This window comes from Adiantum capillus-veneris, chromosome 1, assembly GCF_014529385.1.
Source record: "Adiantum capillus-veneris isolate H3 chromosome 1, ASM1452938v2, whole genome shotgun sequence".
NCBI classification, from domain to species: domain Eukaryota; kingdom Viridiplantae; phylum Streptophyta; class Polypodiopsida; order Polypodiales; family Pteridaceae; genus Adiantum; species Adiantum capillus-veneris.
Window position 1 is genome coordinate 141,477,594 of NC_140931.1, and position 26,836 is coordinate 141,504,429.

General features: G+C 41.8%; 1 protein-coding gene across 4 annotated transcripts in view; it reads left to right on the forward strand.

Annotated features, from left to right (window-relative positions):
* Positions 1–5,714: 5,714 nt before the first annotated feature.
* LOC147465710 (uncharacterized) overlaps positions 5,715–26,836 on the forward strand; it is a 74,070-nt gene continuing 52,948 nt past the window's right edge. For 2 of the 4 annotated variants that reach the window (XM_086521538.1, XM_086521539.1), the window contains exons 1-5: positions 5,715–6,144; positions 23,387–23,581; positions 23,787–23,931; positions 24,036–24,068; positions 24,820–25,023. In XM_086521538.1, the coding sequence (XP_086377664.1) occupies positions 23,416–23,581; positions 23,787–23,931; positions 24,036–24,068; positions 24,820–25,023 (548 nt within the window). In that variant the 5' untranslated portion in view covers positions 5,715–6,144; positions 23,387–23,415. Of the gene's footprint in view, positions 6,145–8,273; positions 8,467–23,386; positions 23,582–23,786; positions 23,932–24,035; positions 24,069–24,819; positions 25,024–26,836 lie in introns of all 4 variants that reach the window. The other 2 variants (XM_086521536.1, XM_086521535.1) reach the window with 2 other exon arrangements.

Here is a 26,836-nt window from a genome sequence, read left to right on the forward strand (position 1 = left end):
TCTTTGCACAGTAGGGAAATCTTTTTCAAATAAAAATGAAAGAGTAGAAAACAAGAAAAACTTGAAATTTTCTAGGTTTATCGCCCCTCTAAGACAAGTTACCTTTGCTTGAATTTAGATCATAGCCAAGTATGCTGAGAAATTTAGAGCTGTCAGCGGATGTACCCTGCATGCCCTCGCGGCTTGGTTCATACCAATCTCCAATAAAAATCCAAATAGACATGTTGTCAAATTTCCCCAAGTTTGTATGCTAATAGCATATTCCAAACTTTGGAAGCTTACATGCAATATGTTCTAAAGTGAATCATTGCTTTGCATAAGTTCATTAAAAAGATGAGACAGACTGCAGCCTAAGTGCTCATAGCTAACAAGTGCTCATGTCAAAGACAAAGAGAATCGACCATGTCGAGCTTGCATAGAGAAACAGCCTTGCCGAATCATGTAGCTTATTTAGAATCATGAGATTGCTCAATGTTTAAACAAATAGCTCTTGAATCTTAGCTATCAAATGTCATCTAACTACCAAAATCTGCTTAACCAAAACAACCTTTGCTTGTCAAGTTGGTATGATAAATTAATTTTGCAAGATCAAATAAGTTCAAAATGTTTTGACATATTTACCGATTACGTTGCCTAGGAGCCATGCCCTAGCAAAAATTCAAACCCGAGACTCAAAGATGAAGAAAGAGGGACTCCTTCATAAATTCTAGTAACACGCCTTGTTGTACTAACAGTTGCCAAGTATTTTTGACCTCCTTGGATCCAGAACCATCTCCTTGAGATACTAAAGCATTGTTGGTTGAACCTTGTTTTTGCATCAAAAGTTAACCTCTTGGAAATATTTTGCAATATAAAATGATACATAAATCTTAAAAACTGATGAAAACAAGAAATGTCAAACATGATGATTGTACTTAGTTGAGGTACTCTCACCAAAGTGTTGACTAGGGAGAATTCGTGCTTCTTATTGAGATCGTTTCTTATTCAAGCCTTGCTTGAATGTGGTCTTCAAACCAATATTTTGTCATTGCTCATGAAGTACTTATGCCGAATTGCTTTTATTGCTAGGCAACCTTGCCTTGTTCCTGTTAGAGATAGGTTGAGAAGCTGCAAAACTTGCCAACTCTTGGTTGCACTGCTTGTCAACCATAATCACACCTTGACACTTTGTCCTCGGCTTTCGTCACCTTGTCGACTTTTGGAAGATGAACCTCTTGGTACCCTCCTTGTGGTTGCCCTTTCGCCTTGCTTTGCCTTAAAATCTTGTGCATGTCGAAGCTCTGGAGCTTCAAGTGCTTCTTGCTGAACCTACTGGCCCATATGATGAACAAAATTGTAAACCCTATGGCAATTGTGTTGTCCATTTACTCTTATAATGCCATAGACTTTCATCCATCATGGAGCTTGTTGAAACTTGAATTTCTCCCTTCCAGAGAGCGAGTTTTCCAAGTACCTCTTTCAAAACTAGCTAGATTCTAAAACAAGTGCTTGTTTTCCATGCTCACACAACTTGCTTATTAGCCTTGTTGAAACTTTGAATTTTTTAAACTTGCAAAATTTTTGCAATGCATTCGTGCCTTGACCTCCAATACCTTTCTTGTTTGCATTGTGCATGTTGGAGGGGAGGAGGTGAGTGAACAACCCCTTGGCCAAATTAAGGCCACTTAGGATCTCCAAATGAGAGACCGCCATGCCTCCATGCTTCCTCAAGCAGAAGAGAGATCAAGAGAGCGATTGGGAGGGAGAGAGAACCAGAGTCCCTACGCCCTTCCCCTCCTCCATAGCTGCCCTTCTCCCTCGAGCTTTGATACCAATCTAAGATAGAGGGGACTAGCACATGAAAATAGCCACCCAATCATGCCCTATATAGGCCCTTGCCCCACTATTTATAAGACCCCTTTGTCGCATGTCTGTCCAGGCCCTTGGCCTGCCTAGTCTTATCATAGGCCTCACACACGTTGTTAAGTCTAAGGTAGGACTTGGTAGGCCAATGGCTAGGACACACATGTGGTACGAGTATACTGTATATAGCATGGGGAAAGGGCACATATATGGCATAGTTGGGTGGAGAAGAGCATGTGTCTATTCTCGAGTCTTTACAATGGTATTAGAGCTCAAGGAAAGGAGGGAGGTTGTGGCCTTGCATGAGGTCTCTCTCTCTCTCTCTCTCTCTCTCTCTCTCTCTCTCTCTCTCTCTCTCTCTCTCCAAAGCTTCCATGGTGGATGAAAAGGAGCCATGACCCGTACGAGAAAGCACTCTTACACACACAAGTCATTGAGCAAAGATGCACGTTTTTGTTTCTTGGGGATTTCATCCAAGCTTGCCACTGGGTGATCCCAACGTTTCTTTCTTTCTCTATGTTGCCAAGTTGTTGCATGCCATAGCTACTTGTTTTATTTCATGTGGGTGCCCCTTTGAGAGTTTAATTCAAAGGCCTTGTGAAAACCCACTCCTAAGCGCTCTTTCCCACTCCTTGCAACAAGTTGACATCCCCCACTTTGAAACGTTCGACATGATTTTCTTCACAAAGCTTACAAAGAGTGGTGCAAGACCAAGGAGATATTTGCAAGATGGGTTGGTGCAGCCCATGACAACAATGAGCAGGACAAAAGGGAAATTTCTATGATGATGAAAAATTTATGCAAAGATGAAACAATAATATGCACGTGAAGCACGACTGTTATGTGTGGACGGTTCCATGCAGTAAACATCAATCAATAATGGTCATAAGGTTTGACATTCCATACGTTACGTGGTTTTTTCTTGCTCCATATACAAGTTTATGGTGCAAGAAGTACCACGTCCAACCAAGGTGGTAGCAAATGGCGTTGGTCAGTTAGGTCAAAGGTTATTGAGTTTGCTTATTTTTAACCTAACCTTGAGTTGGTTTTGCAAACAAATGCCGCGCTTCTCAATCTTAGCAAGGCTGTTGTATAAAGCGTTTATCAACTTTTCCATGGCTTGGCCACTCATAATAGTAAAATTTACTGAATGGAAGCAAGTTTTACAAGTGGGGGTGATTCCTATCATGGCTATTTTAGGAATGTATGGCCAAGGAGCCAATTAGAACCTTTATCATCAAGGGTTTGTGATGGATATATTGTGTATCTGCTCTCAGTATGGGCCGATCTTCGATATGCTTTGTCATTGTGATTGTTACATGCATTAATTGCAGGTACTTCTCATGTTTTCACTCCAATGTACAACTTGACAAGGTCAATTATTTGTTGATGCACGACAAGGTCGTTCTTATATTAACTCTAGGAGGACATACTAGAGTCTTTAAAGGTTTCAAGAACCTTAAATTTGGTGCTTGGATTAGTACACAAAGGACAACAAGCTTGCATGAATTATGGCTATCATGGCTTGGAGCTTAAGAATTTTCTTTTGACATGGCATGTGCATATAGGCAGAAGCGTCTGTTAGCGATGAGCACATCATGTTTTATTGTGATGATGTTTTTATGTGAATGAAGGCTTCAGCTTTAGGCATATTGCATAGAAGCATCCAAAGTTTGGAATATGTTATCAACTTACAAATTTGGGGGAACTTTGTAAAGTGTTTTTAACTGGGTGTCGACATGAATCAAGTCAAGAGGGTTCACAAGGTACATACAATAGCTCTAAGTCTATTGCAATCCATGGCTATGAGCCAAATTCAAGCAAGGACAATAAAATTAGACATAGATTCAATCTCAAGCAAGAATTTTCTTCTAAATTTCATGACAACTGGTCGTAGAGGGGTGACAAGGTTAGACAATTACAACATCCACCATAAGCATTAACAACTATAGCCATGGAAATGCAGGCTTGGATATGTTTCGCTAAATTCATTCACTCTAGGTGTTATGGGCCCTAGTGTTTAGCAAAGGTATATGTGGAGCGGCATGCAAATTCATGAAAGTGATAGCTTATGAAGCTTTTTGCACCACAATTGTAGTATCTCTATGGGATTTATCATGGGTCTTCTAACCACCATATGAGGTAATGTCTAGGTATGGATGCTTGTAGATAGATTTCCTAAACTTTGTCAGATTAGTCCCCCGGGGGATTCACTGTGTTTTTTTGTACGGTACCACGTGACTGTACAATAGGGGGGGGGCTTTGTATTTTGTACATAAGTGTATACAATAGGGGTAGCCCCTCATTATTTCATACTCATATCGTACACATAAGAGGGGGGGGGGGTGGTGGTGGCTACATTGGGCCTACATTCAACTACTTGAGCAAACTTAAATACAATAGTAAGCATCTCTCTCTCTATGCGTGTGTGTGTGTGTGTGTGTGTGTGTGCATTGATGAATACTTTCATAGTGTGGTGAAAGTAAGGGCAAACTTGAAATTATCTTGTTCTTTGGGTCAAAATTAGAAGCTTTTGTCGGTAATTACACTAAAACATATGTAAATTTCCTCGTTTGCTCGAACCCCTCTAATTTTTCAAAATTCCCAAAATACCCTTCAAATTTTTAGAGTTCCCAAAGTACTCATGTATCTATTTTGGTCGGATTGATCAAGCTTTTCTAATTTTTATTCCTTTTTGACAATTGAGATGCATTTTTTAGCGGTTAGCATGTAATTTGTCAATATTACCTCACAAAACAAACGATTATGTGCACAAAGATAACACATAAGTGTAGTCATCAACAAAAAGTTAATCATTGAAGAACAAGAATACATCCTAATTCCTCTCTGTCCTGCCACACATTGGCTAGAGAGAGAGAGAGAGAGAGAGAGAGAGAGAGAGAGAGAGAGAGAGAGAGAGACAAGAAGAAGAAGAAGAAGAAGAACAAGAAGAAGAGAGTTTTAACGTTGTAGGAAACTATCCCAAGATACCTTAAAAGATCTAGCCGACGAGGAGAGTTGAACTCAAGACCTGTTATGAGAGAGAGAGAGAGAGAGAGAGAGAGAGAGAGAGAGAGAGAGAGAGAATGTTAGCTGGTATTTATTATGCTAGTTCAAATGTAGAAATGACACATCTTGAGAACATAGATTTTCACTCTATATTTGTTTCACCACCTTTCATGGCAACATGATGGTCTTCAAGCATCATCTACCTGTACTATTTGAAAATAGGGGATGCACAAGATCGATCTTTTCTATCACCATCGTTTGAATATGGGGGCAACACAACATTAATCCAAGCATCTCTCAAGTGCACGATGTGAACATAGAGAAGGTCGAAGTCACCTCTAGCCCTCTTCTTTCGTTGCATCGTGTAAATCCAGCCTACGTCTAGAAATCTTCATGCAAATTTGACTCAACAACAAATTTTTTTCCCAACTTTTGAGTTTTTCCTAGTGCCCACTTCGCTAACCGCCCATTAGCAGCCTATGCCACAGTAACAGTAAAAATAATATCAACGATAGTTTTTGACGCCCTTCTGCCCTTCAAACGGCTGTCAACCTTGCGTAGGAAGGGTTGTCTGGTGAAAAACCTTGCAGTTGAAGGGATCAAATTGAAGTTGTCCTTCAACTCCGAAGGAAGGTAATTTGTCCGATCCCTCATTAGAAGGGCTAGCCATCCAATTGCCCTTCAAAAACCGGCTTCAAATGAACTACAACATATTGGAAATATTTTGCAAATTTTTGAAATTTGAGGGTTATTCTGCTTAAGGAGGATCAACTTTTGAGCTTGAAGTCTAGGCAACAGGCGTTGGGGTTTGTCCATGTCCGTGTAAGGTTTGAAAGTATATAGAAGTTACAACCCCTAATTTTCAAAGGCCCAACATTTCGTCTTAGCAAACTTTTACATGCTCCCGACTCCCGAGTCCCTTCGTCTTCACCTTCGCCTGCTCTAAGCTCTTGAGTCTTAGCTATGGAGTGACAAGTCCGGACTTTGAGTCTCCGACCTGGTGTAGCCTGTCACTCACATGATTCATCCGCTCGCTGTCGAGTACGAGGCGCGAGTTGCGACCTGGTTGAGTAGCGGTTTCGCTACAGCTTGCTCAGCGCTATCGTCTGCTCAGTGCGACCTAGTTGAGTATCGGTTTCACTGCAGACATCTCCAGCCTCAAGCACCCTCTACTGCACAGCTCACGACCTGCCATTGCCGCTGCATCTTTGGAGCTTCTGCCACCTGCACGTGCTGCAGCCAAAAACTAAACTCGTCCAAGTCTAAGGAGTCTTTCTGCCCGTGACGTCATTGGTAATTTGTTTGTTGTTTAATACATTTGCTCTCTATTTTTAGCTTCTCTAAATTTTAAACTCTAATGTGCAATGTGCATTGTGATTAATTGTGAAGACCATCGTTAGTTCGTGGCCCCTTTAAGTTGTGGGAAATTGGGACTCTTTGTATTTTTCCAACCAAAAGAAAATTAGGGCGAGTTGGAATTCTTCTATTTTATTGGTCAAAATTTGAAGGGTTTGCCTGGTATGTACATTAAAACTTACGTAAATTTCTTGGTTCTCTTCAAGCTCAAAATATAACTGGGATTTCACGATATTTGTCGATTAAAATACACCGAGTCTTGAATATTTTTTAACACTGTTAAGTTAGTAGTAAAACTATAGTTACTTCAAAATTGAATTATGCTTAAGGGTTGGTGCACATTGCAGAGCTTGCCATAATCATTTGTCTTATCCAAAGAAAATAGGGACAAATAATAAACTTAAAACTACTACGGTTTTTAGATCACAGTTTGAAGTATCTATCGGCAATTACACCAAATCTTGCTAATTTTGTCAATTTTTAGGCAAGCTCCAAACTTAGCCGAGATTTTGCAAGTTAGTGATAATCTATAGAAATTAGAATGCATCATTTTAATTTTTAATGTCCATTAAAGATTTCAACTCTCCACAAAAATGTAGACTATGTACATATAATGTATGCTGATTTTTTGTTAAATAACGTCTTCATCTATCATAGTGAAAGACTCTTCACTCTTAGCGAAAGATTCAATATTTGTCTAGCTAAGTATAGAGTTTGTATAATGTAGGACTAGGTGTTCATCAAAGAAAGGAATGAGACATTGTATGTTCAAGTTGGGTGTGTGACATCGCATGTTTTTCTCGAAGGTTCAAAGATCTTGTCTTTTCAAGTTTTCTTGAAGTAGCAAAAGCGGTCATTCTGTGTGTAGACGAAAATGTATTAAAGTCTTAAGAGTTTCTTCTTGTAAAGAGTTGCCTTAGCTATTAGCGACAATTATCTATTGTAAATGTACATGTAGATTATTGGACAAACCAAAATTGGAATGGATTTACAATTAAAATAATCTCAATTCATCGCATGGTTATATGGTTTTGACTGGTTGTATCTCAATTTGTCACATGGTCATATGGATTGACCGGGTGTGCCATCTTGAGCTATCTTGCCAAGACATGTCTAGTATACCTTGGGTCTTTGTGTCACACGTAGACAATGTCTTTATTTTGTATATAATTGTAAATATAGTCTCAATTTGTCACATGGTCATATGGCTTGGCCGGGTGTGCCATCTTGAGCTATCGATTTTTACCTTCAGTTCTTCTAGCTATTCGTAAAGCGTGACCAGGTCTCTTGAGCTATCCATTCTTACCAAATGTTAATTGGTACCTCTTTTTACAGTAAAAAGTGTTGTAGATTTTGAGATTGTTAGTTTCTTTACTTTGTAGTTATAAATTCTATAGTCTCAATTTCTCACAAGGCCATATGGCTTGATCGGGTGTGATGATCTTGAGTTATAGTTTCTTGCCAAGACATGTCTAGTATACCTTGGGTTTGTGTGTCACACATACACAATGTCTTTATTTTGTATATGATTACAAATATAGTCTCAATTTGTCACATGGTCATATGGCTTGTAGATCGGGTGTGCCACCTTGAGCTATCGATATTTACCTTCAATTCTTTTAACTTTCAAAGTGATGTATGGGTCACATTAGGTTAATGTAAGATTCTTAATGTGATAGTTTAAAATAGACTCAAAAATATCTACACATATGTAGGTTGAATTCTCATTTCTTTTTGTTCATAGGATATCTATATAGTCACTATGGCATAGGGTACGAAGAAGGCATTTCTTTAGTCTCTAAGATCAACTCTCTGTAAGATGATTAGTGAATTACCAGAAAGCAGGTGCAAAGTATCGTGCAAAATGAGACGCTCATAGAAAAAATGCTTGAAAAAGCAATTGTAAGTGCAGTCTCCAAGAAAACCTTTGTTATAAGTAAAGACAAAGCTGTCTGCTTATAGTATCATTGGTAATATGGAAAAGTGCGCCTATGATTTATATAAAGCTCTTCCCAAAGGTGTTCAACTGATAAATCTCAAGGCTTGGGATTTGACTTGGCATGCAGAAACAGAGAAGAGTAAGCGTGCCAAAGATATAGATACACAGTATGTGTTATCTAAAAAACTACGAAAGGAGCAAGTCAACCATGCCCAAGAGATGACGGTGTCAGAGATAGAATGTCATGGACATCCAGTTGCGAACTCTTTGCAAAGGTCTGCGAGAAACTCGAAGTGCACCAGAAAGAAATGAAGGTGAAGGTATGCCATTCTAGGTACCTCTTTGTCTTTTCCTTGTACCACTTTTGAAGCAGTTTTTGATAAAAAAGACTTTTGTTGTTCTTTATTTTCCTTTTTGTCCAAATAGAAGAAAATATACATCAACACTATGTTGCGGATTTTGGCAAAAATCATTCACATTTGGAGGAAACACAATTGATCTAAAACCATTTTTAGATGATAGTAGAGGGAGTGCAAATTGGTTTTGTGAACCAAACACCATAGGGACGTTATATGGATCAATGCGTCATCGACATATCTGAAACTTTTCGTTACAAAAATTGTAGTAGAGTAAGCATACTGGGAATGCCATTTGATGGGCTTCAGATTGCACCTCCATTTCCAAGGAATGAGATTTTTGGATGAGAGTCTATCGCCAATCCCAGGCAACACATAGTCGAGGGCTTAGAGATACAGGTTTCGACAGAAGACTTGATTACATGACTAACTCAGAGATTCGGTGTATCCTAGTTCGAAGACTTAAGAAGCAAATGTGGTTCACAAAAACCAAAGTTGCAACATTAAGTGTAAGAGTCAGGAACCTTCATGATACTTCTCCGAAGCCTTGGGAAGAGGAGATGTGAAAAAGTTTTGCATGGATATAATCAATGCGCACAACCTTGGTTTGTTTGAGGGAAAGCAAGCATTGTGGAGATTTCTTATGGATATCTTGCAAAACCTTGGAAGAGATCCGCGAGGCAAGAGATACTTTGACACAACAAAGAGTCTCTTCGAGGCTGTTAAATGGTGGGGAGATACAAGAATGCACAACTTTCTCTCTTTGAACCTTGGGGGACCTCGTATTTCAACTACCATGAGGGCAACAAGGAAGTCTATATATTATAAAACAAGGGTCTGGGAGGATATATTTCTATATGTGGCTGAGGTTACAAGCACCAAATGGGTAGAAACAACATTCCAATGGGTAGCGTTCCTATTATTATTACCAAAGATGAGACTGTTATAAAGAGGTGGAATGCAAGGGATGATGAACTTGTCGGCTTTTGTGGAAGGAAACAAGAAAACATTTGTGTACTTGATTTTGTGGTGGTCGTTGGTTCTGGTGAAGCCGGGTACAACAACGTTGTTGAAGCATTCCACGCTAATATTATTGCTCACTATGCACGGGTTCTTATTGCAAATCCACTTATTCATTGTCTACCAAAGCTTGTCCTTGTGGTCCAGCTGACATGTAATTGATTTAATTCAAATTTTATCAAAGCGCAATGGGATGCAGTAGCATTGCTTTGGATTTGGCAACTTAAAAACATTGTAGGTCCTTTGATTGGTCATGCTTTTGATGGGGATGCTCGAAGAATGAAACTCATGATAGATGACTACACTTCTCAAGTGGGTATTCAATTCTCTATTCCTTGGAAGGGGTGGCACAACGAGCATAGATTATAATGGAAGTATCTTGGGATTGCATGACTCGAACTTCATCCAAAATGGAAAAAAGTTGGTTAATGTAACAGACTTGGACACTCCAAGTCAAGAATCAACCGCGACAGCACCAAATAACCACTTCAAAACAATTCACAGATCACAATAGATTTGCACTGGCCCGGCGGAGTTCTGTGCCTAGAGATATTGGCCCCAAAGACTTGCGCCCCTTTCGATATTTCTTTTTATATTAATCAATCATCAAAGTACAAGAGAGCGGTTAGGGTTTCACTCTCAGACTCTGCGTCCAGATGCTCTAAGAAGTGAGGCCCTCACCACTAATTTAAAGGTTACAAGGGATGCCCAAAAGCAGAGCCCCAAAAGCTTTTAAAATCAAAAGCATCAGTTCTCTCTCTCTCTCTTAGAGAGTCTTTTCTCTTTTTTTTTATATTCTCTTTTTTTATTAAAAAAAAGCAAAAGCAAAATTCGCGTCACTCATCATTTTCCAAAAAAAATAAAAATATATATATATATTTTTTAATAATCCACCTCCGCGATTTCCGGGAATTAGGGTCTTTGGCAAAATTTAGGGTTTGCAAGAATTTTAGGGTTTTTGGCAGAAATTAGGGTTTCTGCTGTCCGCCACGTCATCACTTTGTGACATACCCCCCTCTTGAAAGCATTGTAATCGACCGCGATTACGCCTGCAAAACCGACAAAAGCCATAAACCGTCTTAGCAGACACTGACTATTAGTATCTACGTACTAGGAACACACATCTAGCACATGTACAAAATCGACAGTCACATCACACGACATCACAGGACATCACCAGACATCACAGGACATCACATGACATTCAACATTCATTCGGATCTTAGACCATGATTTATCGGCAATGTAGCTAGCAATCACATCTAGGTCCAATCGGGACCTCATCGATGTCCGATTGACTAACCCCTATTGCAACCATGTCTATTCGAGATCAATCAGACCAAAATGCTGCAGTCATTTCGTCTACCAGTTCCTGCACTCACAAGAAGTCAAGAACAAATCAGTATCATAATCAAGAATTCCATTTCATAAAGTCATCTAGCAGAATACTGACAGCTCTCAGTATCCCTGAAGCTCAAAGAGACATCAGTGACTTTAGTATCAAAATCGAGGCATTTGTTGACAAAGGAGCGGAGTAACTCCCCTCTTGTGCATCCCACTGCACCAGATCTTCGGCCAAGCTGAGTTTTTGGGTTCCGTTTGGAGTAGACTATGCTAAACCAAAACATCGAGGTAAAGTTTCACAATCCGAGGAGTATCTGCTAGGTCCTCCTCCTCCATCCACTTCGCATCAAATGCAGGAAAGTTCTTGAACTTAACCAAGAACCGCCTTCAGACTTTACCTTTCTTCGTATCATTATGTGCCAAAATCTGTTAAGGAACAAGGATCTCCTCGTTTTCTTCCAGTTTGGGTTGCTCATCAGGCTCCCCATCATCAGGCAGGGTTCAAGAGACTCACATGCAATGCATTGTGAATCCTCCAAGTATCTGGCAGTTTCAATCGGAAGGAGACATCATTTATCTTGTCAGTAATCTGGAAAGGTCCGTAGTATCACATACTAAGCTTTGGAAAAAGCCTCTCCTTTCCCTGTTTCTTTCTTAGGCGTGCCTTCTCAAAAGTAAGAGCACCCAATCATCCTCCTTCAGTTTCCAGTCGCGACGATGGCGATCCGCTGCCTTTTTCTGTCGTTCTTGAGACTCCTGCAAAGTCTCGCGAACCTTGGCAAAAGTCGTATCCAAATCTCGCGAATATACATCCGCTTCAAATTTCTAATCTTTCGTGCTCAGGAAGGATGGAACCTTCGCAGCAGTTTCAACAATCTCACATAGCATCTTCCCCGTCGAAGAGTGTATCGTGTTATTGTAGGCAAATTCCACCAAAGGTAAGTTCTTTTCCCATTGAGTCTTCTGATGCGAGATACAAGACTTCAATAAATCTAAAATCACTGAATTGGCAATCTCAAATTGCCCGTCAGTCTGCAAGTGGAACGATGACGAGAACTGCAACTACGTGCCAATGTTCTCCCAAATTGCCTTCCAAAACCAACTCATAAATCTAGGGTCTATGTCGGAGAGAATCGTCTCAGACGTGCCATGTAATCGGAAAATCATTGTGATCATTCTGTATTCACTGGAGATAAAAAAAAAATGAAATCCATTTCAATATTTTCCCAGGGGCAGGTGGGTATGGGTAAAGGCTGTAACAATCCCTGTGCCTTATGCCTGTCAAACTTGACCTTCTGGCATACCAAGCAACTGCGCACAAACTCTTCCACATCCTTCTTCAGTCACCGCCAAAAGAAATCTCTCTCTATCCCTTTCATGGTGGTAGCAATGCCGCGGTGACCCGTAAAAGGTGGACAGTGGCAATCAGTCATAACCTTTTCCCTCAACGGCTGTGTAACGCACAACATAGTATTTTTCATCAAGTAGCCTTCCCGAAGGGAGTATCCAGCTACTGTCTCCCCATCCCGTATCCGTGTGAAAATATCTGCAAAATCTGTATCTGTGGCATACTGATCGACCATATGCTCGAAGCTCCTATGATGTATCGCGGAAATAGCCAGAACCAACGGTTTCCGAGACAAAGCATCTGCCACCACATTCTTCTGTCCCTGCACATGGACAATCAAAAAGTGGAACTGTGACAAGATGTTCACCCACCGCATCTGCTTTTCCGAAAGCTGCTTCTGTGACAAGAAGAAGCGCAAACTCTGATGGTCTGTAAAGACAGTAAAATCCGCTCCGAGTAGGTAATTCCGCCACTGAGTAAGAGCGTGGATAACCGCTAGTAAGCTATGACATGGCCTTCTTGCATCAAGACCGCACCCAGACTACGACCACAAGCATCACAATATACTTCAAATGACTTCTGCAAGTCCGGCAAAGTCAAAATAGGTCCCGTAGTCAATTTCTCTTTCAACGTCTGAAAGGCAGTCACCTCTGGGGGTCCCCACGAAAAAGGTACTTATTTCTGTGTCAAGATATGCAAAGGGGAAGCAACCTCTGCAAACTTTCGTATGAACCGCCTGTAGTACGAACACAGTCCCAAGAAGCTTCTAACTTCATGGACATTCCTCAAATCGGGCCAATCACGGATAGTCTCTATCTTGGCCGGGTCCATTCGCACTCCTGCTGCTGACACAATGTGTCCCAAAAAGTGTATCTCTAGTAGGAAAAATTCACTTTTCTTTGCATTAATCACTAACGTGTGATCTCGTAATGCCTGAAAGACTTTAAGCAGATGATCTCTGTGTTCTGCCTCATTCTTGGAGAAAACAATGATGTCGTCAAAGAAAGTGCCAACAAATAGCCTGTACTCTCGAAAAATCCTGTCCATCATCCGCTTAAATGTCGCAGGAGCATTGGTTAAGCCAAAAGGCATCACCAAAAACTCAAATAACCCAAAAGCCGTCCGAAAAGCTGTCTTGTAGACATCTCCTGGTGCTATCTTGATCTGATGATATCCACTCTTCAAGTCAATCCTGCTAAAGCACGAGGATCCCTGTAACCTGTCGAGTATATCATCGATCCTAGGAATCGGAAATTTGTTCTTGATGGTGATTTCGTTGAGAGTGCTATAATCAATGCACATTCTCCAAGATCCGTCTTTCTTCAAAACCAACAACACTGGAGAGCAATACGGTGAAGTACTAGGCTGGACAAGACCCTTTTCCAAGAGGTCTTTCATTGAGTTCATAATCTTTTCATTCTGTACTCGGCTCACACGATAAGGTGGCTAATTCGGTGGCGTGCTTCCAGATATCAGATCAATGGTATGATCTTCAAGCCCTCTCAAAAGCAATCGGCATGAGCGTGGAGAAAAAAAAATCTTGGCGTTCTTTTCTTCAGGTCAAAACAAATTCAACCTTTATCCATCGTTCAGTTCTCCCAAAAGAATGAGTAAGAAAACTGAAGTTCATCAAGTACAATCTCTAAGCCCTTCATTTATCAAAGTCGCTTTCTCGGCCTGGTAGTCAACCACGGCGTAGTTCTTGTGGTACCAAGGGATCCCGAGTAGAACGTCACTCACGTGCCCTGAACACCCCTGTCATTGCAAACGAAGTTTGCCAATGCTCGGTGTAATGGCAACATCCCATCCGGGTACCAGTCGAACTACCTCTGCCTATGGCGTCAGTCTGTCGGGCGTAGTTCCAAATTGAGCCGCCAATTCCAAGTGAAAAGAAGTTGGCCTTGGCTCCTTCAAAAGAGCTTCCCGATCCTTCACTTTGCCCCAAAAAAAGCGGCAAAGTTTGTACTTTCATTCATTAGATTCGGTGCAAGTCCCAGGCCATGTGGTACTGTTCTGCTTTTCTATCTGCCTTTTCTGCCACATTCCTCAGCTGCTCTCGAACTCTCAGACCTGTCGTCGTCTTTATCATTCTGTTCTTTCTGCGCCTTATCAGGGCACTTTGCGGAAATATGTCCATGTTCTCCAAAGCACTTCCCCTCTCTGATGAAGCGAGCTCTCTCCTCAGGAGTAAGCTTGGGTCGTGCATCCTTTTTTTTTTCTCTGGGTTGCTCTTTTTGATTCTACTTTCATTCCCAGAAGTCTGTTCGGCTCGTTGTGTCATGGCCTCATCTGTGGGGTAGGTCAGACGGCCAGAGTGAATGGCAAAGCCCCGCTTCGCATGACTCATCAACTCCTGAATAGAAGCTGACTTCTGTTCCAAGCAGTGATCTCGGATCTCTGTAGGTAGACCCAAGGTAAACCGCTCAATCTGTTCTCTGAACGAGATCTTCTTGAATGAAGAGCTCCAGAATCTTTCACAATAAGAATTCACTGTATCGCTCTTGGTCATCCGGAGATGGTTCCAAGCAGCTCGTATATCTCGCTCAAACTCTTGAGTCAACCAAGAAGAAATAAAAAGCCTCTTGAATTTCAGCCATGTAACTGGCACAGTCTTGCTTAATAGAAGCGTGGACCACCAAGTACGAGCATTCCCCTTAAAGTAAGAGGCAGCTCTCCGAATCTTGGAGTGCTCTGAATAGCGTCCTCCCGCGAAAGCGATGTCAAACTGCTGTATAAAAGACAAAGCCTTCGAAGCATCTGAGTATCCTGAAAAGATCAAACTTGATCGAGTGGCCACCTTCCTTAAACTCTCGGACTTTCTTGCTTTTATCTTCGAGAAAGTCATATTGGTTGGCTTTGTAAAAATTCTTCTTGTTCGCATAAAACTTTCCGTCATCGGAACCTGAGCTGTCTGTAGACGAGTCCTCAGTAGAACTGTGAGTCTCTGGGCGAGATTGAGCCTTCTTTGCCTTTCTCTTGCCCTTTCCAAAGCGTTGCTTCTTGCTTCGCTTTTTACCTTTTCTGTCTTCTTCGCTCGAATCCGAGGAGCTAGAAGAACTGTCAGAAGAAGAAGAAGAAGAACTGGGTAGGTCTTCAAACTTGACGCGCTTCTTCAATTTCTTTGCCTTGTCAAATGTCGACCGACGACCTAAATATCCCGGGAAGTCAAATGCCTTTCTTCTGCTTTTTGCCGTGCTTTTTGGCTTTCTTTTGCGTGTCAAAAAGCTGAGCAATCCGTGCATCAACCACGTTCTCCAGTTCCTTCTCCGTATATTTCTTGGAGGCAGAAGGTTTCTTGAGAGCGGGTTTCGGGAGTGGTGGTGTGGTTCTCTGCCACTCCATCTGTACCTCTTCCAAAGAGGTCTGGTTCATATATTTTGCCATCTTCGGGTCCTTGGCAAAATTGAGCATCATCTTTGTTGCATCGCCAATCAATTGACGAGGCTCCATCTCTCTTTGCTCCGCCTGAGTAGGCCGAGGCGGGCCATACTCTCTGTCTGAATCTTCGTTGTGATCCCAACCCGCATCTCCAGATGCAGAGGGAGTCGACTGATCATTGCCTGAAGCCATAGGTGCCGCGGAAAAAAAATTCGGGGGATCGAATTTCCTGTAGAAGAGAAATCCGCTGTGCTCTGATACCACTGTAACAGACTTGGACACTCCAAGTCAAGAATCAACCGCGACAGCACCAAATAACCACTTCAAAACAATTCACAGATCACAATAGATTTGCACTGGCCCGGCGGAGTTCCGTGCCTAGAGATATTGGCCCCAAAGATTGGCGCCCCTTTCGGTATTTCTTTTTATATTAATCAATCATCAAAGTACAAGAGAGCGGTTAGGGTTTCACTCTCAGACTCTGCGTCCAGATGCTCTGAGAAGTGAGGCCCTCACCACTAATTTAAAGGTTACAAGGGATGCCCAAAAGCAGAGCCCCAAAAGCTTTTAAAATCAAAAGCATCAGTTCTCTCTCTCTCTTAGAGAGTCTTTTCTCTTTTTTTATAAAAAAAAAAGCAAAAGCAAAATTCGCGTCGCTCATCATTTTCCAAATTTTTTTTTTATAATAATCCGCCTCCACGTTTTCCGGAAATTAGGGTTTTTGGCAAAATTTAGGGTTTGCAGGAATTTTAGGGTTTTTGGCAGAAATTAGGGTTTCTGCTGTCCGCCACGTCATCACTTTGTGACAGTTAACCCTTTAGATAATGCTTCTAGAAGACTTGTCCTTGGCAAGGATATCGCTACATTGAATCATGTTGCTCTTGTATATCAACATTTTAAGGTTGATGAGCATGGATTGCAAGAGGGTGATGTGGAAAGAAAGGACATGCAAAACTAGAGATCAACCCAAAGATTGGAAGGACGTAAGGTGCAAGCACGTCTAAAGGATTTGTGCATTGGAAGTCAATTTCAGCAAGAAAGAACACTTGGAACAGAAATGTGTCTTTCAATAGTAGCTTCATGTATTGATATTTTTTTGTCTCCAACTCTCTCATTGTTTGAGAGAGTAAAAGCTTCCGGCAAGGTTTCCTTCTTTTTCAGGTACTTTGTGTTCAGACAAGGTGTCATTCTTTATGTTTTCCATTAAAAGAAGGCAATAGTTATTCATTTTTCAAGAAATGTCTAACGTTGTTTCCTTAGGATGTGGCACACTTGGATCATGAAACAAGCGATATACACTCTCAAGGAGAATTTCATAAGCAAAGAAACATTCCTTGATTTTCAGCTCTCTTGTCACTTTATAGTTCTTCTAATCAAGCTATTTAGAGAAAAGTATACACATCTAGAAGTTTCTTTGTCTGCAACGGGGTCAGACACTTGTGAAAATTTCTTTAGCAAAGTTAGCGGTATGGTTAGAATTAGAGGAGTTATGATGAAGTTAATTTGTAAGCAGTGATGGTGTGCTAAACAGGATCGTCGAGATTCAATCAAGCTCCATGCTTGTTTTTCCAGCAGCAAACTCTAAGCAAGAAAGTGTTTAAGGCATAGACATTCAAAATAGACAAACACGGGAATCAAAATGGAACTGGAACTGGAACAGAACACAGAAACTGATAACAGACTAAATCCACCATAACTTACGCTTTCACATTCCCCAGAGGACATTGATCGATAGTTACATAGTTCAAGAATACCAATGGGCAACGCCCTTTCCCAAGAACACCCCTTAGAATCCCAAAAGTACAAAAGTTAATTTTTCAAATTTCAGTAAGGTAAAACATCCAAAATTCCCTAGGCTGAACACCTGGCACAGCCCGGTGGCTAGAGCCATAGGTTGACCTGGACCCACAATCCCTTGATCAAATAATCTACTCCCCAGCATCTCCTTCTGCATCTGCCTTTTCTGTTGTAATATCCGAATCCGCCTGCTTTTCCACCTGCTTTTCCACTTCCGATTCCACTCCTCCTGCTACAATTCGATCTAGTCTCAAAACATCACTGCTCAGCTCCGCCGTCCACTTACTCAGACCCCCTGCATTTACTTCAATATCCTTGCTTGTGTTCTTCAACTCCTCCATCTCTGCAACTAGTTTCTCATTCTCCATCTTCAATGCCTCATTCTCCCTCCTAATGCTCTCCTCTCTAGCTAGCTGAAACCAATTCTTGAAGCGGTTCGTCGACACTTCCATATGCTCCCTCTAAAGCCTAGCTGCTTTATTCCACATCTCTTGTGCATATTCCAGCACTTCTTGCTTCAAGATATCCGCATCCGAATCAGCTACCAAGATACCTGTCATTCCCTGGTTCTGCAATGCCACCTTCTCCATATCCAGCAATGGAGTTAATCTATTAATCAGAAAAACATTCTCAGTGGTCAAATCGGCCACCTTGTCCCCCAATTCTTTAAATTGCTCATCCACTGCAGTCTTCAGTCCATCTGTCCACCTAGTAAAATCCTCAGCTACACTCAAAACTTCAGCATTTCTTGCCATAGCCTCAGCTGTAATCCTCTTAACCTCCTCCTACAATCTTTTCTTATTCGACCTCTCTTGAAATAACTGCATCCTGACTTTCTGCATTTCCCATTCTGGAATAACACTACACTTATGTTCCATCTTCTCAGCTTCCATCACCCTAAGCACCGCATCTTGATTCTACTGGAACTCATTCAAATGAGTCAAATTGTTAGCTACCTCTTCCACAGAGAAAATCCCCCTGGTCTCATAATTGTCACTGCTACCTGCTTTAACTTCCAAACTTTCCAGAGCAGTCTTCTCCGCAGCTCCACCCATTCCTTTCATAAACAGTGTTACCTTCTTGCCTTTGGACTCGAACTTCTTTGATTCTGATTCCACCGTGAAACTGTTCAACTTTGATTCCGACTCCTCCAAACCCTTCCAAGAAACTTTAAAAGGTGATTTACCTTTTTCAACTGTTGGAGACCCCAACAACAACTTGCTTCTCTTACTTCCACATAATATTCCCTCTTCTTTTGCCACATCTGCCACTGGTGTCTTCAAACCTGTTGCTACTGACGAAACCTTCAGAACATGCTCAAAAATTGCGGCCAAATAAGGTGCTACTCTACCCACTGCTGGTGTCCGACACTGGTCTCTCTTTTCAGTAAGCTGCATCCGATCATATAAAAATGATGCCCAATCAACCTTAATGCCTCTCTCAGCTTGAAACAATGGTGCAAAAGCCTCCTTAGACATGTAGTCAATCTTCTGCAGAATGCACACCTTTTCCAAATACCAAAACAAATTTGAGGCTTTGATTCCACCCGCATTCTTCACCATATAGTATGCCTTCGTCCCAATCGGATTTCCAAATTCCCCCTTCATTTGGGAGTTAGTCACGTTCCTTCCCTTAGCCGGCACAGGTAAACATGGAACTTTGAAGACTTTGGACACCAACCTTGGTGTCAAGTGCACATCCCTTGTAATCATTCCATCACTCTCCTTAATCATGTTCCACTGCTGCTCAGCGAACTCATTCTCTGCCCATGTATCCCAAGGTAGACATGCAAACTCATAAAGGCCTATGCGCTTGAGCCATACCTGGGTTTCTGCCTCATTTGGGTCAAACACTGCCACCGCCATCTCCACACTGCCCTGATCACTCAGAGACTCAGCCTCATCACTCTCCACCTCGATGTGCTCTTCCTGTTGCCGCGCCTTGAACAGCTCCTCCATCGCCATCTTCATCGACCTGGTGTTCGGTATCGATTATGACGCATCATCCTGCATACCCGCCATCAGCTTTCCCTTAAAAATTTTAGAAAACATTTCGCCCTTCTTCTTCGACTTAACAGTCACTAAACTGTGACGTTCACACACTTGGATGTGATCTCCAACTCTTCTCACCACCTTACCCTTATGATGATAAATTTTCTCCTCGATTCGAGCACGCCATGCAGGATTCGCCCAAAAAATATTCGTCCTTAAGTGAGTCACATCAGTACTAAGTGATTTTTTTGCCTTAAAATGAGTACCTCTGTACCCTTTTGCCCAATTCCACTCCTTTGACTTTCCTCTTTCCGGACTTCAAATCCCACAGTCCGAATTCCAACTTCCAGTTCGCAATCTGAATTCCAAATTCCAGATCCCTTTACAGGTTTTGAATTGCTAGAACAAATCGCCAATTTTGTCTCTGAATATTCCACTGCAACCCACAAAACACCAATTGTTAACAATTTACTGCCAATATCCTCAGCCTTATTGACCATCCACTTGGGAACCTCAGGCACCTTTCCATAAAATTTATTCAATCTGAATCCATTCACACAGGTTTCAAAATCTTTGTTCCGAAGACATCCTTCAACAAAAATGTTCCTTGGCCCTGTTCTGATTCAATATGATAAGGTCCCAAATATCTCAGCTTCAACTTACCCGGATGTGGTCCCAATTTAGAATTATATAACATCACCGAATCCCCCTTCTGAAAAAAATTGAATTTCACTTGCCTAGACATCCATGCTTGTCTCCTCTTCTGCCCAACTTCCACCAAATAGGCACTCTGAATTCTATCCTCTTCCAATTTAAGCAGCTCCTTCTGTCTATGGGAAATTGATTCCTGCGGACTTAACTTATGCTGAACTGACAACCTCAAGCTTGGAATTACATATTCCATTGGCACCACAGCTTCAATTCCAAACACCAATTTGAAAGGTGTCATTCCAGTCCCTCGCCACCTTAAAAGCCGTCTGAAAAGCCCATAGTGCTGAATCCAACTTGTCATCCCAATCGGATTTGTTTTCCGACACAATCTTCTTCAAAATTCTCACCAACACTTATTAAAGCTTTCTGCCCACCCATTTGCTTGCGGATGATATTGAGTAGATTTCTTATGCAAAATCATATGTCTGGATGTCAACTCCTGAATCACAGAATTCAAAAAGTGTGTTCCCTAATCTGACACCAACTCAATAGGACATCCAAATCTTGTCATAATGTTTTTATATAGAAACCGTGCCACACTTGTTGCTTTATTATCTCTCAAAGCCACCGCTTCCACCCATTTGGTAGCATAATCTGTTGCAACAAGAATATATATGGAACTCGTTCTCTTTGCCCGTGGTTTTATTGGGCCTACAAAATCAATTCCCCACTTCTAAAATGGTTCTAATGGCAAGACTGGATGATCCTGCATCCTATCCCCTTGTGTAGGCTGCCCCATCTTTTGACATTGAACACATTCCTTGGCAAAACTATGTGCATCCTTCAATAGCAAAGGCCACCAAAGTCCAGCTTGTAAAATTTTCTGACCTGTAATTTCGCTTGAGAAATGTCCTCCAGCTGATCCCCAATGTGCCTCCTGCAACACTGCTTTCTGTTCTTCATCCGGAACACATCGTCGTATAATCTGATCTGCTCCTCTTCTATATAATGCTCCAGCTATAATCAGAAATGGTCTGCTCCTCAATGCAAACTTCTTCCTCTGATCCGGAGACATTGTCGAAGGTAAAACTCCATCTGTCAGAAATTGAACCATTTGATTATACCAATTATCAAAAAACTGTCCTTCCACACGGAACAAATTCGCATCAAGCAATTTATCCGATACTCTTGGTAATTCCTCCTTATGTTCCAATCTGCTGAGGTAATCCGTCACTGCATGGTGAGTTCCTGGAGTATGAACAACTATATAATCAAATTCTTGCAACATGAGCATCCACCTTGCTAATCTGCCTTCCAATTTTGGCTTCTTTACTAGAAACAATAAAGCCTGATGATCCACATGAAAAACCACTTTATTCCCTAGCACATAATGTCGGAATTTTTCCAAAGCAAAAATCATTCCCAAAGCTTCCCTTTCCGTAACTGTGTAATTCTTCTCCGGTGCTCTCAACATTCTACTAGCATAATAAACCGGTCTAAACTATCCCTTAATCTTCTCTTGCATTAAAACAACTCCTACTGCCATGTCTGAAGCATCAACATACATATGAAACGGCAATTCCCAATTTGGTGGTTGAAGTATAGGTGAAACCACCAACATCTTTTTGATAACCCTAAAAGCCTTTTCTTGCGCTTCTCCCCAAACAAATTCCACTTCCTTTTTGGTCAAATGACTAAGTGGTGCACTCACATCCGCCAAATACCGTAAATACCTACCATGCCATTTGATATGTCCAACAAACCTCATCACTGCCTTCAAATTTTCTGGAGCTACAGCTTTTTGAATTGCACTAATCTTGTCCCCATCAATCGACATTCCTTCTTGAGAGATGATATGTCCCAACAATTTTTCCTTTTGTACTTCTATTGCACACTTCTGGGGATTAAGTGACATCCGAAACATGCTACATCTTTCAAAATTCTTCCTCAAATATTCCAGATGCTTGACTTTTTCCCCAAAAATTGAAAAATCATCCATAAAAATCCTCATAAAATCTGTCAAATGTGGCCCAAAGGTTTTAAAAGCTGCCTTCGAAAACGATGGTGGTCCATTCTTCAATCCAAAGCTCATCACTGTATATGCAAAAGCTCTCCATTCTGTGATTAAAGCACTTTTTTTCAATATGCTTCTTAGCCATTGGTATTTGATTGTACCCTGAAAATCCATCAAGAAAAGTGTACATCTCATATCCTGTTACATCATCTAGAACTAAATCAATAAAAGGCAATGGAAATGGATTTGAAATTGTTGCTGCATTCAATTTTCTGTAATCCACACAAACCCTTAACTTTCCCGACTTCTTGGGTACCACTACAATTGGTGACAACCATTCCGTCTGATCCACTGGCACTATGAATCCTGCATTCAGCAATTTGTCCAATTCCTCTTTCACCTACTTGGCATAATTTGGATTTATCCTATATCTTTGCTGAATCACTGGAACAGCCTCTGTCCTTGACAGTTTCACAGGTTTCAGCGACTTTGCCGGATCAGCCATTACCGGACATACCTTTTACTTCGGGGCATTCGCCCAGGGCTGCCTCACACTTAGCTTTGGAGATCGACTTCCACCTCTGCCATCTTCACCAGCCCTCCTCTTCGGCCTCCACCTAGTGGCACTGCATCACCATCACCCCCTACCACCAACCCCAATCCAGTACAGCTGGCGAACACGGCTTGGCCAAGACCCAGATGCAATTTAAAATGCAATGCAAGGGTAGCTAGCCCAGGTGCAGAGTGTACACACTCTAATAGAGACTCTCTGACACGATGTCTCGAGACCATTGGAAAATTCCCTTAAAAGTGCACAGGTAGTCCTAAATGCAACCTAGTTTGCTTGGAGACTTTGTATGCTATGTCTATCATCATTGGAAAATGCCCCGACATTGTATTTAGTTCGGTTGGAGACTCTCTTAGGTGCGGTGTCTGACAACTTTAAAATGCCCAAAAAATGACCTTAAAATGTGGATGTTTAATATGCATCATCATGCATTGACAGGGGTGCATGTGACCCCTTTTTCTTAGTGTTGATTCCAAACCTACATGCTCATGCAATGTAGTGTGCCTGCATACTCTTTGCATATCCAAGTGCTATCACGCATGCCATTGTGCGTGAGAGGTGGTGCTTGTGACATTTGCAAGGCATATTATATGCTGGTTAATCAGATTTCAACCAGGACGTGTGTGCTGATGGACTTTTGAAACTGAAGAGTGCCAAACAATTGACAATTTGACACAGCAATGGGCATGACGGGCTTTTTCATAATTTTTCAATTGCACAGGTTTTCTTTAAGGTTGTCAAAGAGAGTTTGAGCTTCTTATTTTGAATTTCAGGACCTCAAAGGCAAAATTAGGAGTCGGCTATGATGACCTGTGTACAATCACAATGTAATATCCAATGGTTTGACAAAAGTAACAAAGTAACACGAGTGGAGATATCCAGGTTGTGTCAGTTGGCCACGAGGCATTCGGCATACTACACTTTGAATGCCAGTTTAGGTCCTTACTACAGAAATATTGTGGCAGCAGGTAAGTGTATCTTTTTTATAAAAAATAGTGCCAATTATAAGTGGCACTTCACAAAGCGTGGTGTCTTTGAGATGTTTTAACTGTAAGAGTGGCAGAATGATTTTTGAAATCAGCAAGGGCTTACTGTGATAGATTTTTTTAAAAGGTGATAGATGCTGTGGAAAGAAAACATGTGGTTTAAACTGTATCTAACTTTCTTCGCCAGGAAGCGGTAAAACAAAAGATGATTACAAACAGGAATTCAGAGACTATTCAGTTTTTTCGTCTCGTGGGGGGGAAGATCTTACAAACCTTCCAAAACCACAAGGAGCAGCAAATACTTCTATTTCAACCCATTCATTGAATCTTACGTAAACATTCAATTCATGTCTCTTACCTTTTCTTAGAAACAGTCATGTGTCTGCTAGCCTGAACCATGTCAAATGCGTTCTCACACCTTGCTTTTGTTTTCCAGAATTAATGGAATTGGTGACTATGATGTGCAAAGGTAATGTCTGATATAACTGACATCTGGCTTTTTGGCAGTCTGACTTTTTGGGAGCTTTATCTGGGATCATGTTGTTAGTTTAGTGTCCTATGTGCATGAACACTTTTTTACTACTTGAGTCTTGCAAGTTTACAAACAGAAATTCTAACATTATGAACCTGTCTGCTGGGGCTCAATAATTTATCATGTTCTTGGTTGGTTATGAATGTAATGGTTTGCCGGATTCTGCATTTAAGCATCAGGGTGTTTCTCGTTTTCTTTTTGGTTACTATGTCCTCAGATGAACTTCTCATTCCAAAACTTGTGCACAAAATCCTCCTTTCTGCAAATGATTGGGTCATAGCCGAAAGTGCAGAGTCTACAACCCTCTCGGGGCTGTGTGACAAGCATTATGAATCAATCCCTTGCAAGCGTAGAAGGGCCATAGCATGCCAGCTTAAGTTGTATTTTGTACCTCCTGAGGAATGTTACCTGGAGTTCATGGTCTTTGGGTCACAGCTGAAAGTGCAGAGTCGACAACCCTCTCGGGGCTGTGTGTCAAGCATTATGAATTAATCCCTTGCAAGCATTAAAGGGCAATAGCATGCCAGTGTAAGTTACCTCCTGAGGAATGTTACCTGGTGTTCATGGTCTTTGGGATTGCGTTTATGATGCAGGGCCTAGTGACGTTACCTTTATTAAATCTCATGTGAACTTGTACTACTTGAAGGTTGATGGTCTTGCTAACAAGTGTTAATGCTGAATCTTGCAGGTTGCAAAAACAATTGAGAGACGTTGATGGTGTTCTAGATGTTTGGATCGGTCCTTTTATGGAAGGTGGCCTACGTGGGGGCTTTGTGATAGCAAATTTAGAAGTAAATGAAAGTACCCCACCTTTATTAGTGTTGAACAAGATTCAAGAGCTTGATCAACAGCTACTTGTCTTACCATACAAGTCTAATTCTTGGATCTGGAGGTAATTTGCTCAAGTTGTTTTGCTTGAGAATCACAATGGATAGGCTAGTTTAAAGTCTGTTCTGAAGAACTAAGGAAGCGTGGAAACCCCTTGAATCAACACCAAGGTTTGTATGCAGTTGTTCTGTTGTTTGTTATACTTAGAAAAAAGGTTTGCCCATTCAAAATCAGTTGATTTTATTTTCCCATGGGACTTTGATCGTGTTGAGGACAACATCAGATTACAAGATATCCAGTGAAAGTTGCTTTTTCAGAGTTGCCTGCACAGCTTATAGTACCGAGTTTTGTTGAGCAGAGGGGTTCTATTGATGGCACTCCTTTTCTGTGATTGTTGCAGCTCTAGACCATCTATACCATCTATCAAGGTGGGGTGGTCCACCTTGTGGAGTTTCCTGAGTCTATTGTTTCTGAGTGGGACAGGGCCATCTTTGCGCAGAAGATTGTGGTCATGGATAGACCAACCAGTGCCTGAGATGTTATATGATGGGACATTATGTCAACTATTCTTCTAAGGTTGAGGCACAGAGACAGGTCGGTGAGAGCAGAGCTCAGTCCTTGCAACCTTGACAGTCTGAGCACATTTCAGTTCTGCAGCAGGCCAGAGGTGAGGGTCAGAGTCAACAACAGTCAAGTGGGAGTGGTAGGCAGGGTAAGCCTATCCTTGTTTACAGGAGGAGGGTTGAGAGAGTAGTTCACGGTGAGGACCTCTCTTGATAGACCTCCAGATGTGAGAGAGCTTGAGGAAGAACCAAAGGCTTTACCAAATCTGGACCAAAAGCCTTTTTTTGGTTTTTTTGGGGCGGGGGGGATGAAATGATATGCTATGTTAACGTCTTCAATGACACGAGACCAAAAAGTTACGTCATGGTGAATCTGATACAAGGTCTTGATAAAAAGAAAGAAACTAACCACTACTAGAGTTGTAAAAGTTGGGTATCAAGAGCCTGAGGGGTACATATACAAAAGGTTGGTGTGTATATCAAAGAACAAATACAAAATGGTGGATATTTGTGTATCGAAATCCGGAGAAGGCTTGCATCGGTCGGTGCATGATCGTGTCGATGTCCTCCATTGTGAGAGTCTGCACAGGGTGTCTCCCATCTCTCGAATGTAGATCTGATCCTCTGCTGCAACCTCCTCCGGTGATGGGAACATCCCCTCAACGTGAGCCTCTTGGATCTCCGCAGCTCTTTCTTGATCACTTGGTATACCTTTGCTAGTGATATGCCCTGCATCCCTCCCCTTTGTCTGCTCTCCTCTCTGCTCTTATCTCTGAATGGAAGAACTCTGTGATGTGTCTCTGGGTGTATCTCTCGGTCTATAAGCCTCTCTCTCTCTCTCTCTCTCTCTCTCTCTCTCTCTCTCTCTCAGGAACCCTGCTTAATGTCACCGAATCTCCAGAAGATAAGAGTCCAAGACAACTCTAGTTCTGGTATATCATAACACTAGATAGAGGCCCAAGGGCCAAAACCCTCTCGAAATAGGCAGTAAAATCAGCCACGTATCTCATAGTATGCTGTACAGTGGCATATATAGCATGGCGAGTGGGAGCAGGAGCAGTAGCAGGAGCAGGAGAGAGAGAGAGAGAGAGAGAGAGAGAGAGAGAGAGAGAGAGAGAGAGAGAGAGAGAGAGAGAGAGAGAGAGAGAGAGAGAGAGAGAGAGAGGGGAGAGGGGAAGGCGAGCGAGCAGTTGGGAGGGGGGTGCAGCGCGCGCGAGCAAGGGACAGGGGAGCAACGAGCGAGTGAGCAGGAGCAGGGTTGGGCGCAAGGTGCAAGGGTGGGCGAGCAGGGCAAGGCAACAGAGAGAGAGAGAG